Source organism: Haliaeetus albicilla, chromosome 18 (genome assembly GCF_947461875.1).
Source record: "Haliaeetus albicilla chromosome 18, bHalAlb1.1, whole genome shotgun sequence".
NCBI classification, from domain to species: domain Eukaryota; kingdom Metazoa; phylum Chordata; class Aves; order Accipitriformes; family Accipitridae; genus Haliaeetus; species Haliaeetus albicilla.
The window spans coordinates 2391689-2406582 of NC_091500.1; the positions used below are offsets into that span (position 1 = coordinate 2391689).

General features: G+C 41.7%; 1 protein-coding gene across 2 annotated transcripts in view; it reads right to left on the minus strand.

Moving 5' to 3' along the window:
• INTS9 (integrator complex subunit 9) overlaps positions 1-14894 on the minus strand; it is a 70892-nt gene that overhangs the window by 52163 nt on the left and 3835 nt on the right. For both annotated transcript variants that reach the window (XM_069805514.1, XM_069805515.1), the window contains exons 2-6: positions 14446-14573; positions 9634-9694; positions 7094-7156; positions 3561-3700; positions 1835-1921 (exon numbers count right to left, since the gene is read on the minus strand). In XM_069805514.1, coding sequence (XP_069661615.1) covers positions 1835-1921; positions 3561-3700; positions 7094-7156; positions 9634-9694; positions 14446-14573 — 479 coding nt within the window. The remainder of the gene's footprint in view (positions 1-1834; positions 1922-3560; positions 3701-7093; positions 7157-9633; positions 9695-14445; positions 14574-14894) is intronic.

The window sequence follows — 14894 nt, forward strand, 5'->3', positions numbered from 1 at the left end:
TCAAGGCAGTTTATGATACACAGACTTACGTTACTAAACAGCTGGAGGGCTAGGCTACGTCTGGCTATCCCCACTAGCATAGCATTTCTTTGCTATGCCCCTATCTCATATTTGGGCAAGGTGTGCATTTTATGAAAGCTGGGGTCCTGCCATCCGATTGAGGTTCCCAACAACATACCATATTGTGGCAGTACTCTGTGCTCTACAGAGGTCCTGTAAGCGGGACAGGAGGCCGTCAATCCCCAGGCAGTAGGCCCTTCTACCTCCACTGGTACCCCATTACTTGACAGTACCAAAGAGGAACTATCAATGTTGTTAGGGTACTTCCCAAGCAATACGAGACAGAAAAATGTATTTTAAATATCGCTCCAACAAAAAGACTCCAGCCTTCTACAGCAGTTGAATCAGAACAAAGACTACCTCTCTGTGTTCGCCTCTGGAATAGTCAACAGCACGCAAAGTGCTAGACAGCACTTTTTCTAAAATACGACCACCAGGAAAGTGACATTAAACGAGCTCCAAGATATATGATCCTCCTTTAAACTATGCATACAAAACACATGCAGTAGTGTGACGAGAATAATGGCTCCAGTCCTCTTTCTTCACATCACTGTGAGCTTTAGGAATGGTTCTGGTCAGGCAAGCAGACTCCAAAAAATCAAAAAACCTCAACTATACTGATCAGAGCATACCCCAACCAGCACAAAATCCTGATCGACTTTATTGTCTTATTTTACATCTGTGTTTTACTTGCCTTCTTCAGAAGAGTGAGAGTTATAGTGCTGAGATAAGACTGCTCCTAAGCTCAGCAGGGAAGTACAGTATACAGCTAAACATTTGTTAATTTGGATTTCTAATTTCTTTGCTTTGTGATGTTGGAAAATATCAAGACTACTTTTATAATGTACGAAACAATTCATTTTTAGTAAACTTTTAAATCAAGCCACGTTAAGAATTAGGAGTAGGAAATGGGAGATCAATTAAAAATGCACAAAGCAGCTTTTAAAACAACCTTTCTAATCAACCGGCCCTATCTTTAAAATGTGCTAAAAATGAAACTGTCTCCTCCATAGAACATGTTGTGCACCTAACGTTGTTTTTATTTCCAAGGAAAGCATTATCTGCAATTAGTAAACTGTATGAATAATTTTTAGATTATGCAGGCTTTCAAAATTTTAGATGTAGAAGACCTCAATTTTGAGCACCTTGTTTTTATGTATAGATGGAAAAACAGACAAGGAGTTTCCAACTAACCTTTTTTATTCAGATTTCAATTTGCTTCTAAGCTTTGAAAAGCAAAAAACCCCACCTCTGCTGTTCAAGTGTAAAAGAGGCTGCAGCCCTGGGAAGAAAGGTAGCACTACTCTGTGGTTGGCCACCAGTGACCTCCAACAGTTGTGTCTTGACTTCCTTAGCATTTCAGCAAACATGAATGTAAATATCATTTTCAATTAAAATTATTCCAATACAATACAATGAAGTTTAAAAAGCTTATTAGTTTCAACAACTTTTTATGATGTTAATACAAAAATATGCTGGTTTTATCTACCATTATGGAGCTAAACTACGTGAGGGCAGATCAGGGGAGACTTGTGCTACCGAGTCTTCCTCCAAGAACCAAACTTGTGAGGTTGTTTGGAAGACCAAAATGTGCAAACAATTAAAGAAAGAACTGACCGAAGGAGTCATAGCTGTAAACCTCTTAGGCTTTTTTTTTCTGCTTAATGATAGTAGCAAATCTCAAATGGTGGCAGCTGACCCCTCATTACAGTAAATTCTAAACTTTGGTTAGTGTTTTAGGACAGTCACCCTTTCAGAGTGGCTTGTTCCTTACCTCTGTACCTCCTTGTTCTTCCACATGGAGGCAGACTGAGCCTTTGGCACACGTTCAATAGAATTCACCAGTTCTTCCATGAGAAGTCTGAAAAGACATCATAACTAAATTGGTATTGCAGCCTTTCACATAGGAGAGAACTTTGTCCCAAATGTTTCCAAAATATCACACAAATTGTAACACTATTAGGAAGCTTGAAAGAGAGCTTCTTCCCGCAGAGGCATCGCAGCAATTACCCCTCACCAATACTGCCTGTTTCCCCACTGAGTATGTCAAGCTCAAGTTAGTCCAATTCTGTCTGCCTGGTTGAGACAGCAGAGGATCTGGCCCACTGGGTTATGGGTTATCTGGAATGTGGCAGGACAAGAGGAACTCCGAAATCTTTCTCCTGCTGCGCAAGACGATTTCTTCATTACTGACTTCTTGTCATATGGAATGAGACAAAATATATGAAGAAAACTCATTAGCTTATACCTGTTTATCACTTAGAGAAGCCAAGCACATTGTCAGAATGAACTCTCCTCACCTACAAATGCACAATGCAGCATTTGAGACAGAAAAATATGTCAGGCATTAAAAAATGCCACTGCAGATTTCACTGCCCAAAACTAAACAACATCTGTAATTGTACGCATGCTTTCCCTTGAAGGTAGGAAGTGACAGATTTAACTGCAGAAGAATGACATCTGAAATTACTTGGGGTGGGGAGAAGCACACCAGTATATTCTCCAACAAGACTATGCTTGTCATCTTCTGCTATGGGCCAGCAATACTCCAGAGGTCTACTAGTTCATATTTATACAATTCCTTTCTCCTACAAGGGCCTTCAGTTTCTGTTTGTTTTTACACAAAGGGAGAATTACTCCGGCATGGAAAGTTTGCACAGGACCTTTAATAGACAAAGATTCCTGCCTGAAAGTGCTTACAGAGTAGTTCAGATACCATGGCCTAATCTGGTTTCTAATTATTGAACATGGCAGCTGTTCTGCATAAGAGATGCACACAGCACAAGTCCAGTTAGACTTCACTGAGGGCCAAACCCGCAGCCTTTGGTATTGACCTATCCAATCAACAGACAACTTTGTAAGAAAAGACTGCCAAATTTGATGACCAAGTATTAAGTTTCTGACTGCATTGTCAGGTCTTACATTTTCTACTTCAGTCTCTGCTGTTTCTGCTGTTTTTCTTAGGGCTTCTCTTTGGAGTTCAGAGCTTACATATTTCAACTGTCATTTGAGATGAAGCCAGCTTAAATTCCCTTCCACAGTGTGGAGGAAAGCACAATTATATGAATTTCAAATGCTGAAAAACTACAAGGCAATAATCTTAAAGTCCGTTATTGTTGAAAAGATTGGTGATTCCTCTTTTGTTTAAGGGAAGCAGAGAGGAGCAGAAGAGATCTTTGATTCATGGTTTTTGAAGGTTTGAAGTTGGCTATATGGTAATTGCTGCTTTAGGTGTCTCAGTCCACTCAAGATCTACTATCCCACATCTACTGCCTGGACTCAACACAAAGCACCTGCTGTAAATGTTGAAGACAGATGGTTCCAGAGGTTGGGAAACATTGAGTTAACACATTTGCAGCACTAAGGACTTGGCTGGCGTTCAGCTACTGCCTAAGAGCCTCTTCGGAACATTAGACACCACTCCTCTACCCATATTGTCCTTTACACCTTTTCCTTAGCATTGATGAAGGAGGAGTAGAGAATATTAAGGGGCTTTTTACCTGCCAATTTGAACAGTGGGCTCAGTGGCATACACTGTTCCAGTGAATCCTGTGTACTCTGTGATATAGGGCAATGCCATCATGCAGTGATAGTTTGAGATCAAGATTACATCTACCGTGGAGAGGTCAAGCAGCTCAGTCTGAAAACAGAGGAAAGAGATAAGCAACATGTAACCCTTTCATGCAGTTTAAGCAATGTCAGAAAAACTTCTTGTTTTTTTTTTAAAACTTTATATTGCAGGAATGTAACTGATTTATTAAAAAAAAAAAGGGGGGGGGGCATGTCTCAGCTGTGGCAAAGATTAATGTTTCCTTTAAATTAACAAGACTTATTTAAAACTCCCCCTGAATTATTCCCTTCTGAAATCTGAAGAGGAAACCATGTCCTGGGTTTGTCTGTCTTTCCTGTAATGAAAAGGCTGCTGTTAAGAGAGGCATGATGATTACACTTTTATCAGAGAACTGATGGGTGTGCTTCCTTAGGGAGGAACACTGCGCAGACACCAAAACTTCTGCAGTAGTGATTTTGCAGGATGTCTCATATTTTTTATGTGGCACATGGTACTGTACCCCAGGAGAATAAGAGAGATGAATGTAGACTGTATTTATTTATATGCTTAAAATAATTCCCATATTTTCCCAAACGAAATGTTTGGCATCTTTATCATTCACATTGTACAGCAGGAGATTAAGCTCATTCATAGGATACAACAAAACAGACGGTGGGTCCAATTTTTTTTGATGTGACGGTTAAGACAGCAGTTCAGAGAGTGAAAGCAGATTTCACACACTGTTAAAGGAATTTTAATTAGAAATATTTACTGGTAATGCTATAACACAAATGGTGTCAAGTTAGAAATTTACAAGATATATGACCTCTAACTCAGTTATTATAGAGCAGCTAATGGAATTCAACACTCATCAAGCACATATTATCTGCTTACAAGGCTTGGTCCAGCAATTTGAATAAAAAAGGCAAGAAAGTAGGTCACTCGGCTTTTCAGAGGGCTGACACAGTGCTCTGGTGACAAGCTGCTTAACTCATAGCTAAGCGTTCATGGTTTCAATCCATGATCACAGCTGATGTGGGAGGCATGATCTCCAAGCTGAGTACAGTAGGTGAAACACCATCCTCAGATTCATGACAGGGCACCCTTTTATCTTACTAAGCTTGCCAGGCAGAAATACACTCACTAGGCGGTATCAAAGAGTCTGCTGATGCCTGCCCCTACATACCACACTGGCCCTTCATGGCTTGGTTTTCAGCCCTGTCCAGATCATACAGAGTCAAATGGGGAGTCACTGAGCCCTAAGCTGAATTCCAGCCCAGCGAGCCATCAGGAGGACAGAGGCTACCACTTTCCAAGCTGAAGCATCCCATGTCTCAGCATCCTAGAAGCATTTACTAATAGGATGAAAAGGGTATCAAAACCAAAACAAAGTAAAATCTTCCCTGGGACTTGTGGCAATCTCACTAAAAGTGCCTATGAACTGAAGAGGTTTAAAAATGTTTCCTGAATGTGAAGTGAGAGAGACCAGAAGGTTGCCAAGCAAAGAGAGGGCTGCACCCTGCACTCTGACACGGGGAAGTGTACTCTGCTGCTGAGACAGCCTCTTATCACCTTGCGGCTTCTGGATTACATTCAAAACTGGGCTTTCTTTGGCAATGGTGTTCCTGGAAGCAATACTGTGATTCTCAAACTAACTGTTTTTGCAGACAAGTTTCTTCAAAAGAGGAAGGAGACAAAGAAGACGACAAAGCCTCTTTCACACAAGCTCCTTCTGTGCTGCCAAACACCAGCAACATTTCTACTCTGCTGATGCATTTGGCTGGCCATGAAATGTGAACCATCCTCCAGACAGGGGAGCCTGTGAAGCTAGAGATGCGAGCTGAGTATCACTAGAGAATCTGTTCCTAGCCCTCGCAGAGAAGACTTGGCATCTACTGGGAACTTTGGGAACCAAAGCATTTGAGAAGCCATTTGTAAAGTCCCTACAATGGTGACATGTGCAGCTGGTTGCTGTCTTCTAGTTGTAACATGGATTGCTGGAAAACAGAGTTAGATTCAGTGATGACATTGGTATAATGAAGCTGCAACTCCCCATCAGTCATATTTAGAGCTACACCTGTGGGTATTTTCCAGCCCAACAAAGTAACTAGAAAACCTAGCTGAACACCCTAAATCCCAGCAGATTATCATTCCTGTACATGGCCTCAATTCCAAAGGGAATCCAGAATGTAAACTCCGTCCTTCCCAAGATCTGGGCCATAATGGCACCTTCTAGGCATACAGATGCTTCCTACATCCCTCCCTTCCACAGGACAGTAACCAGAAAGCTCACAAGAACCCAGAATTACTAGGTTTGGGGGGAGCGGTTTGTGTGACTGGATTATATCCATTCTATTTGGGGAAAACAAGCAATTGCACACAGATCTGTTGACATCACTTGCAAAAACCAGTATCAGAGCTAACAACTTGCTTCAAAGAACTGAGATGACAAGAGTCAGAAGCTGCATGAGGTGAGTTTCATGGAATCAACAGACAGAAACACTATTGCCAGAACCACGGCAATGTGACAACAACCTTCCAGGAGTGTTTTGTACTTCCTGTCAACAAGGTCAGGCAGAAAGGGAAAAAAAAAAATCGTTGCCCAAAAGCAATCATCTCCGTCTTTGAAAGACAGAAAAAACATCCCAACATGAAATGAAAGAACTGATGTTATCACAGCCCAAACACAGCTGAGGAAAGAGGGTACTATTCCCAGACAATTCCCCATCATTCACCCCCACCACTCTGCTCAGCTTTTCACTTCTTCAGCTCTCCTACATACACCATTAATCTGATTGGTCAAGTAAGCCCAGTTAATTCAAACATTTTCAATAGTCTTGCTTTCTTTTTTTTTAAACCCAGGTACTCTTGAACAAAACAGCTTGAGAAGCAGGCACTTGCAGTTATGTCAGTGGATATGAAGGTACAGTTCTTCCATCAAAGAGGCAGTGATGAATAGCTAAGAAGGCAGCAAAACTTCTTAACCTAAATTTGCTGCCAGCAGAACAGCACGTCTGACTGCAGCCCAGCAGAATCAAACAGTGGCTTAATCACACGGCTGGCTCCCCAGGGGAGCTCCACTAGGCAGGTCATGCATCTGTGGTTAGAGACAAGCAGCTTTCCTTGTCTTCACTCACCGCCCTTATCTAGATCAGCACATGTATCCTGTCATAATCGAGTCCAGCTCAGTCATATTGTCTTTGGAAGGCCCATAAAAAGGGACAGTTAAGTCTTATTATTCTGTGAGATATTGATCTGCTCAAGGAGACCTTCCAGATCTCCCAAAACCACTGTTGAAAAGAGCTGTTTCCATCCTTTTTCCAGTGTCATTGATACTAGAGGGACCTTAACAACAGAGGTTTTAGTAGTATTATTTCCTGAGTACTAATAAATTACCATGACTCTGATAATAATAATTTAGCAAGTTTCTCCCACATGATTGAATGGAGTCAGATTTTTCAGTAAGGCTTTGAACAAACTTACCTCTGGTAAACAGAACTCAGGCACAGAGTCTACAAACACGTGGCCAGAGCATTCCTTTAGTTCCTGTAAGAAAAGCACATCAACAGAGAAGACAAAAATATAATGCAATGTCACTCTAATGCAGCAGATTTTGCACTTTCAAAACCTTTTCTTTACCACATATAATTTCCAGCCCATCACTACATTATGTTTATTCCCCTTCTAGATACAACTTGCTGTAAGCAGATCTGCTGAAATTGGTTTCATGCAAGATGAGGCAGCTTGGTACTTCAAGGGATCATATCCTCATTTGGAGGAACAGAAACAGCACTCTGGTAGGTAAGGAAAGAGACCCTGCTAACCGCTGGCTGGTTTTGCTGGGGTCATGAAGGACGTGCTGTCCTATGAAGCTGCGTTTTCTCTGCTCTTCCAACTGCAGATGTGTTGGCCGGCAAATCTGTAACAATACAAGTTGACTTTGTCTATCAGAATCAGAAGTAAAGTATGAACTGAAAAGTGGGTCATGAAGACCACTCTTCTCAGAACTGCTGCTCTCCTGACCTGGAAGGTGTGCACAGCACCTTTATAGTGCCCTGTCTTACAAGTTTGGAATTTAGTTTTGGTTCCCAATAACATCAAACGTTTTCTGTCTTATTAGGAGCAGAATATGATTTTTAGCCCCTGTCTCACAGCATTTGATGAAACGTCTTTTGGGGATCTAAGCTCCACGTGGCACTTTTTGTTAGATTTATCTCTACTTGATCTATAGTCCTCTATTTTCTTCCTCTTTTTTCAAGGCTGACATCAGAAATCTTTGTCACATGAAAAGTCACATTCTTCAGGATTATGTATGGAACAAAAATATCCCCAACTCTAGTCCTAACCCACCTCACAGGCTACCTATCACCCGCCTCCGCCTTCTCTCATGGATGATTCTCTTGCTTGTCCGAAAATGAGTGGTCTCAGCCAGCTTCAGACTGACAGAATTAAAGATTGAATCCAATTCTTAATAATTACAGTGCACCTGCCAACTAATAACGAATGAGCAATTACATCTAGTGGCAGAAGTCTCCTAACCTCATCTCAAGGGAGTTCAAAATGATTAAAACTAGATCGCAGCAAATTTCAATGCCTCTCCAGGACTTAAGTTTTATAACTGTCATCCAGAGAGTGCTGTAACAGGAATGTCCACCCGACATGATAAAACATCCTCCTTTGACTCCTTCCCTTGCCTTTTTCCAGCATGGGTCAAAGAATTTACCATTCCAAGCAGTTACAATGGTCAAGGTGAAGGTAAGAGATGCTGCCTTTGAATTTTTAACACAATTTCCATTGACGCTGTGTGAGTTTGAAGACTTCTCCTGAGCACACACTGCAGCAGCAGTGCCACAGAAATGTAAGTACATTACATATAAAAATATACCGACAGCCTATTGGTTCTTTGGACAGAACAGAGCCCAAAGCTCTGAGACCCAGGCTGGGGTTCAGGAGGAACAAATTCCAGGGAATTCAAACTGGGCAACTCCATTCCTGCCACTGAGCATCTGCAGCTCTGCAATTGCCAGCTAGCATGTGCTCTGAATAGAGTTGTTACTATTTTACTAACAGAAGTGCTGCCTATACAGTTTCTTTTGTCTCCAATGAGAAGAAAAATCAGGTCTTTAATCTGTGATCTTCAGCTCCCTTGCCTGTAAAAATCAGATCAAACCATTTTGTCCACCTCAAAGTCCGCTACAAAAGCAACTATTATTACGGTTTTCCTTTAATGTTCATGTAGTCAGAGAACAGTCTATTAAAACAGTATTTTCTCTACTGATACCTATCGCTGCACACATTTGAAATGTATCTGCCTATTTTACTAACATCTGACATATTTTTGTGTTCATTGTTCCCCTATGGCAGATCAAGCTGGACGCTGCAGTGCCTAGTTTTGGTTGAAGCCCCAGATAAATTCTGCCTACAAAACTAATGCAATGAAAAGGGGGGGGGGAATTCTGTGTCTCATGTAGCTGAGTAAGTCCTGTGTCTTAGAATTAGAAGGCTGGAGATAATATTCTCCCTGCTATGTCCAGCAGCAGAACACATGTTGATTTCAGAGGCCAAAGACATGCTTTTCCTCTGTAAGAGGCCTCCCATGGGCAAAGCATTCACTTTCTCATAGTTCTCCTGCCTAAAAAAGGGTATACCAATCTCATTTATAAGCATGCTATGAAGCTTTAGTGTCAGAAAAGTGAGACCGTTGAATGAAAGGCACCCTAAGAAGGCAAAGCACTATTATTTATGGAGCTCCATGAAATAAGAAAATATTCATACTGATGATTTCTGCATTTTAAGATGATTTTTTAAAAAGCTAGGCTACGTCTGAAGACTGAAAGCCTTGGAGTTGCTATTAGCATTTTGTTTCAAAATGTTCTGCTCTACAAGGACATCATGGCTGGTAAGGGTACACATTGAAACTTCTGCAATGGGTCAGCATGGCAATATTGTTCCTGCAGTGCAAGTTCCTAACCTGTCAGGTAGCTTTTTGCATGGCAAGAAAATGCTAACCATCAGTATAGTACCTTGTCCAGAAATGTGCTTCCATCTTTCAAAACCCAACCAGGAAGTTTGGACAGCCTGGGGCTGCAGAAAGAGAGAAAAAAAATTATTGCAATATGAATTATATCATTATCAGTCGGTAAGCATAGACTCTCTATTTGCTGTCACACAGGAAGGGAACACCACTTCTGTCTCAGGGAGGTAACAATCTCAATAAACCAGACAGACAGTTTCACTGAAACAACTTTTACAAATCACGATTATGTCACTTACAAGTAAAAAGAATAAGAGGACGACACATGCAGTGAGTTTGATTTTAGTCATTTACGGTGAGAACTTCAAAAAGGCTCAGTGCTGCTTACATTGCCCTGTGGTGAAACTGGCTGTATAAAGAGAAGAAGTTAGGGCAGCAACAAACTCTATGCCTGAAACAATAAAAAAAGCACTGTAAAACTGCGCTGGGACAGAAGACAACAGACAAATACTCCCATTAGCGATGGCAAGAGAAAGACCAATGCTCTGGACAAAGTCATTTATGGACACAGAGGTTGCAATTTTATATCCACATAAACCACAGTTTCATGCTTAGGTCTCACCCTGAAGACCCACACCAACAGCTGTACAGTGCATTTACCTGTGTTGGAAGGACAACGGGTCAAGGTTTTGCCGTGAACTGCATGTTTTAAGCTGGCAGGTCTGGTACCACTCAGCAACCGCAAGGCCCCTTTTTTAAATTTTTTAAAATGCTAATAAAGAAACTTCAAGGTGGACATTGTAATCCTGAGTTTACAGTAGTAATTGCTGCAGCATTTCTTGCTACCGTAACTGAGAGACTTCTTCATACTTCACAGTGACATTTTGTGTGAGCTGACAACTTAGCTCTAAAACCACTGTCTGCCCAGATTCAAGCATATCTACAGAAATCCAAAAAAGAAAAAGGTGAGGAAACAAGAGAGTCGAACCCACCTGGAACCAAGACCTGCAACAACCTCCAATCTGGAGACAGAACTCGAGAACCTGTTTGCAGTGAAACCTGCAAGTGTTGTGCACTAAGCTCTACAGACAGGCATGCTGATATGCTATAAGGGCTTTCAAATTTAGGATTGTGAAAATAGGAAGTGATTCAAGGGCTCAGAGGAATGCTGTGTTCAGACTAACATCAATATAAAAGAACAAATCCTAACTGGCGCTCCAGAAAGTCACAAGGAAGGAAAAAGGGGAAATCTAAGACTCAAGGAGTGAAGACAGAAGGTAAGAGGTGAGAGCAGCAGAAGGATATGTCATCAAGACGCTATGCCAGAGAAGTGCAACCCCCTTTTGAGGATAAAGAGTAAGTCTGAAGAAGCCTGATGATAGAAAAGATGAGGTGGCTAAATGTACTCCCCACTGACACATTCGAAAGCACAATTTAAGAGCAGTATTTTGGAGTCTGAGGGAGCTGAGCAGAATTGGTGCAGAGAGACTAGAACAGCTATGGAAAAAGCAGGGAAAAAGCAATAACAAACCACTCTGACATACAACTTTGACAGATGAGGGAGGAGAGGAGAGAAACTTTGGTTGGAAGGGACATCTGGAGGTCTATAGTCCAATGTCTCAAAGCCAGCACTAGATCAGGTCAGCCACAGCTTTGTCCAGCTGTGTCTTGCAACTCCCTGCAGCATGAGATTCTAGAGCCTCTCTGGGGGTGGGTGAAAGCGCTAAGAAAAACTTCATCACTGGGAGACTGATGTCCAACCTGAGCCTCCCAAGACACAATCTGTGGCCGCTAGCCCCTTATACTGCCTGCCACTGCTGAGAAGAGTTTGGCTCTGTTGTCTTTATATCTTCCTTTCAAGCAGATGCAGGTGGCTGTTAGCTCCCCTTCTAGCCTCCTCTCTGCCAGACTGAACAAGCCCAGCTCCCCCAACCTCTCAGTGTGGTTAGGGTCCAGAGCCCATGACTATCTTGGAGCCCCCTGAATACCCTTTCCAGTTTCTTAGCATCCCTCTTCAGCCGGGAATCCAAACCTGGATTCATCTGCAGTTTCACCAGCATGAGGCAGAGCAGAATAAACTTTCCTTGATATGCTTGCCCTACTCCCTCTAATATAGCCTAGCATGCAGTTTGCTTTATTCATGATGAAAGAGCACTATTGACTTGTACTAAACATGGCATCTACTGAAGAGTATACAGTCTTGTCAAGAGGGGCAAAATTAGCAGAGAGGTCTTGTGTGTGGGTGAAAGTGGAATAAGCAACACAGGACAGAAAGGACTCTTTACCTTGAAGGCAAGAAGTAACACAGTTCCTGCCGACATAGTTTTGACATTGTAATAGAGTGATTGATTAATCCAAAATAGCTAGAACTGTCCCATAAATAATGTTAGCAAGTGTGTCATGGCTAGACAGGAAAGGTTAAGAGCTTCCCACATGTTCATTTTACAGTTTTGCATTTGACTTTGGTACAGGGGAGAAAATTCCAGTTGACAAACCTCCTTTAAAGTACATGAACTGGCATAAAGTGTTTGGCAACTGCAGGTACTTTGCACATGCTCCATGGGCTGCTGAGAACAAGGACTGCCATTTCCAGGACAAGGTGGAATCTACATACCTTTTCATGGGCTTTTCTGAAGAGCTAAAAACTCTAAAAAATGTCCAGTCCCTTTAATGATACAAACACTACAGCACTTTCCTCTCTTACAGATTAAAGCACAGGCTCTCAAAAAGTTTGCTCAAGGAGGGTCCCATGCCAGGTACAACACAGGAATTAGCTGCGTAGCAAAGACTCTACCTTTACGCTCCAGAGGTAAAAATTAGGGCACCTTTGCAGACCACATACTGAGACTTGCAGAACCCAAGTGGTTCATGGATCATACTTTGGGGACCTCTGGTTTAAAGACAGCAAGAAGCATAGCTCCTCTCTGGTTAAGATTTCACATGGGTCCATCTCAGCCTACCTGCAAGAAGCAGCACGTCTGGTTCTGAGAGGACATACAGCTGGTAATAACCTAAGATATGACAGACCTATGTTCAAATTCTTGCGCTGCTACATGCTTAACGCAAGACCTCAGGCAGTCAGTCCTTCTTGTAGCGTCTCACCTGGAAACTGATGATAATGACATCTCTCTATCACCTGGCCTTGTTATGTTGATAATACACATTTGAATTTCAGAGTTATTAAGACATCATGGTAATGTAGACCTAACACATAATGGTACAACTATGAATACTATAGAGAGAGAAGGACTTTTTGGTGGCAGCCACATTCCTCCTCAAGTTTCTAACACATTTCCACCACTCCCTGGAAGACATCTGTTTTGTAGAGTACTGAAGAGATCAATTACTTGCCCAAGTCCATGTGCTTAGGACAATCCTTGCTGTAAGGGGTGTTCAATCACCTTACTGACAAGATTGATTGGATTTAAATCCAACTGTTTGCTCCGATTCCACTGGGCCATCAGGGGTCAAATCTGACATCCTTTCTTATTGAGTTTGAGTCATTTTAGTGCAGACATTCTGGAGGTACTTGGGGAATTCCAGGTTGTGACCTGCAATTTGGCTGTTCATTCCCAGGGCCTGCTATCAGCAGACAAAGCTGGCATATCCCCGGGGAGCGCTGATGCCTGCAGTTCTAAAGAACCTCTTAAGCCTTTGTTCAATCACCTAATTTTGCTACTTGTTCCTCTCTCAATTTCCTTTTTCTTTGGGGGGTAGGAAAAAGCAAATGCAAGGCAATTCTGTCTGAACCTGGATTTCCCAAATTTTCTGGATCCCTTCAAAATCTGCTACTGCCCCTAAACATTGTAGTTAGTCAATTTTTGTCCTATTCCATAATGCAATTGCTATCACACTGATCTGTCTTAAGTCATCTGTTGCCGACTCTACAGCAGATCTTGAACGCCACGTTCTTGCCGAACAATGCATATATTTGTCTATTCTTTTCCTCTCCAAAAAATTACAAATCACAGGAATTGCTGGACAAACTGCTTTAACCTCACTAGGCCACTTAAGAAACTCCCAGTTGTATTCTCTCCCTCTTAATCAAGCCTCCCCCGAACCCAGAATGTTCCTCACTTGTTTCCTCATAGATCAAAGTTACTAAATTACTTTTGTTGAAAACTCCTACTGCTTCCCATCACCAAGAGTTACTCATTCCCACCTTTCCAACCCCTCATTTTTCTAATTGATTCCATTTATGCAAGACATAAGTCACCCTAACTGAATATCCAAATTCATCTAAAAACCTGGGAAAAAAACGACTTCGTAGTCAGGGCATAGAAGGGGGAGTCTTCATTTCAGAATTCTCTTCTAGACTCTACTTTTGTTTCACTGCTGTTCCATTCCTGTGCCCAGCTGCACTGCCCTTTATTTAATTTTTAAAAGGGAACAATTATGCCATCAAATCAACTAACAAGGACTGTTAAGTGCTATTTTTCTTTGCATTAGTCTGTGCTCTGAAGAAAAGCCCAAGAAGATGGTGGTTAAACAGTACTTGCTGGGCTCCACGCACTCCATCTCAGTTACCCATTTATCTCATCTTGCATGAAGAAGCCAGAAAGATGACAGATATGTGACCTCACTTGTGCTGAGCAGTTGCAGCAATACTTTACTGAAGCTTAGAATAAATTATCTAGAAAAACCAATCAATAAATCCATAAAATGTCTTCCGTCTACTGAGCCAAAGGACGTTATTTTGATAAAGAGAATTTTTAAGTGAACAAAGTCTATTTATGATACCAGATGATGCTGTTCATTTGCACTCATACCCTCCCTCCTTCCAATACACCATTTCACAGAGAGCACTCCAACTGCAACCCAAGAAAACACAGACCAAGTGCTTACAGGCCGCAGAACATACCTCTGAACCAGCGGCAATGGGAGGAAATTGAGAGTAGACGTCATATCCAGTCCGCAATCCAACATGATGGTAGTGGATTTGAACTTGAGTACATTGCATGGTAAGGTTGGGTGTCCTGACAAGCAGTACTGAAAGAATACAAGAATGAGTTACTCATGACCTTTACCAACAGAGTGAACTCCCCCTTGAAAATTGCTTTTTTTCCCTTATTTTTAAACACATAGTTTCATGCACACCAAAATAAAACCTGATTTCCTATGAATCTGTGTCTCTCAGCTGTGTGTGTCCATTGAGATTTCCCCATGTCAGGGTATTAAGGGTTTTCTGATCACACAGGTTGAGAGGATGGCATAGCTCCTCTCTCCAATTTAGGACATGTAGAATCTCTTTTCTAACAACCACCTATTTTTCACAAAAAATCCCAGAAAAACAGTTTCTTTAAAACTCAG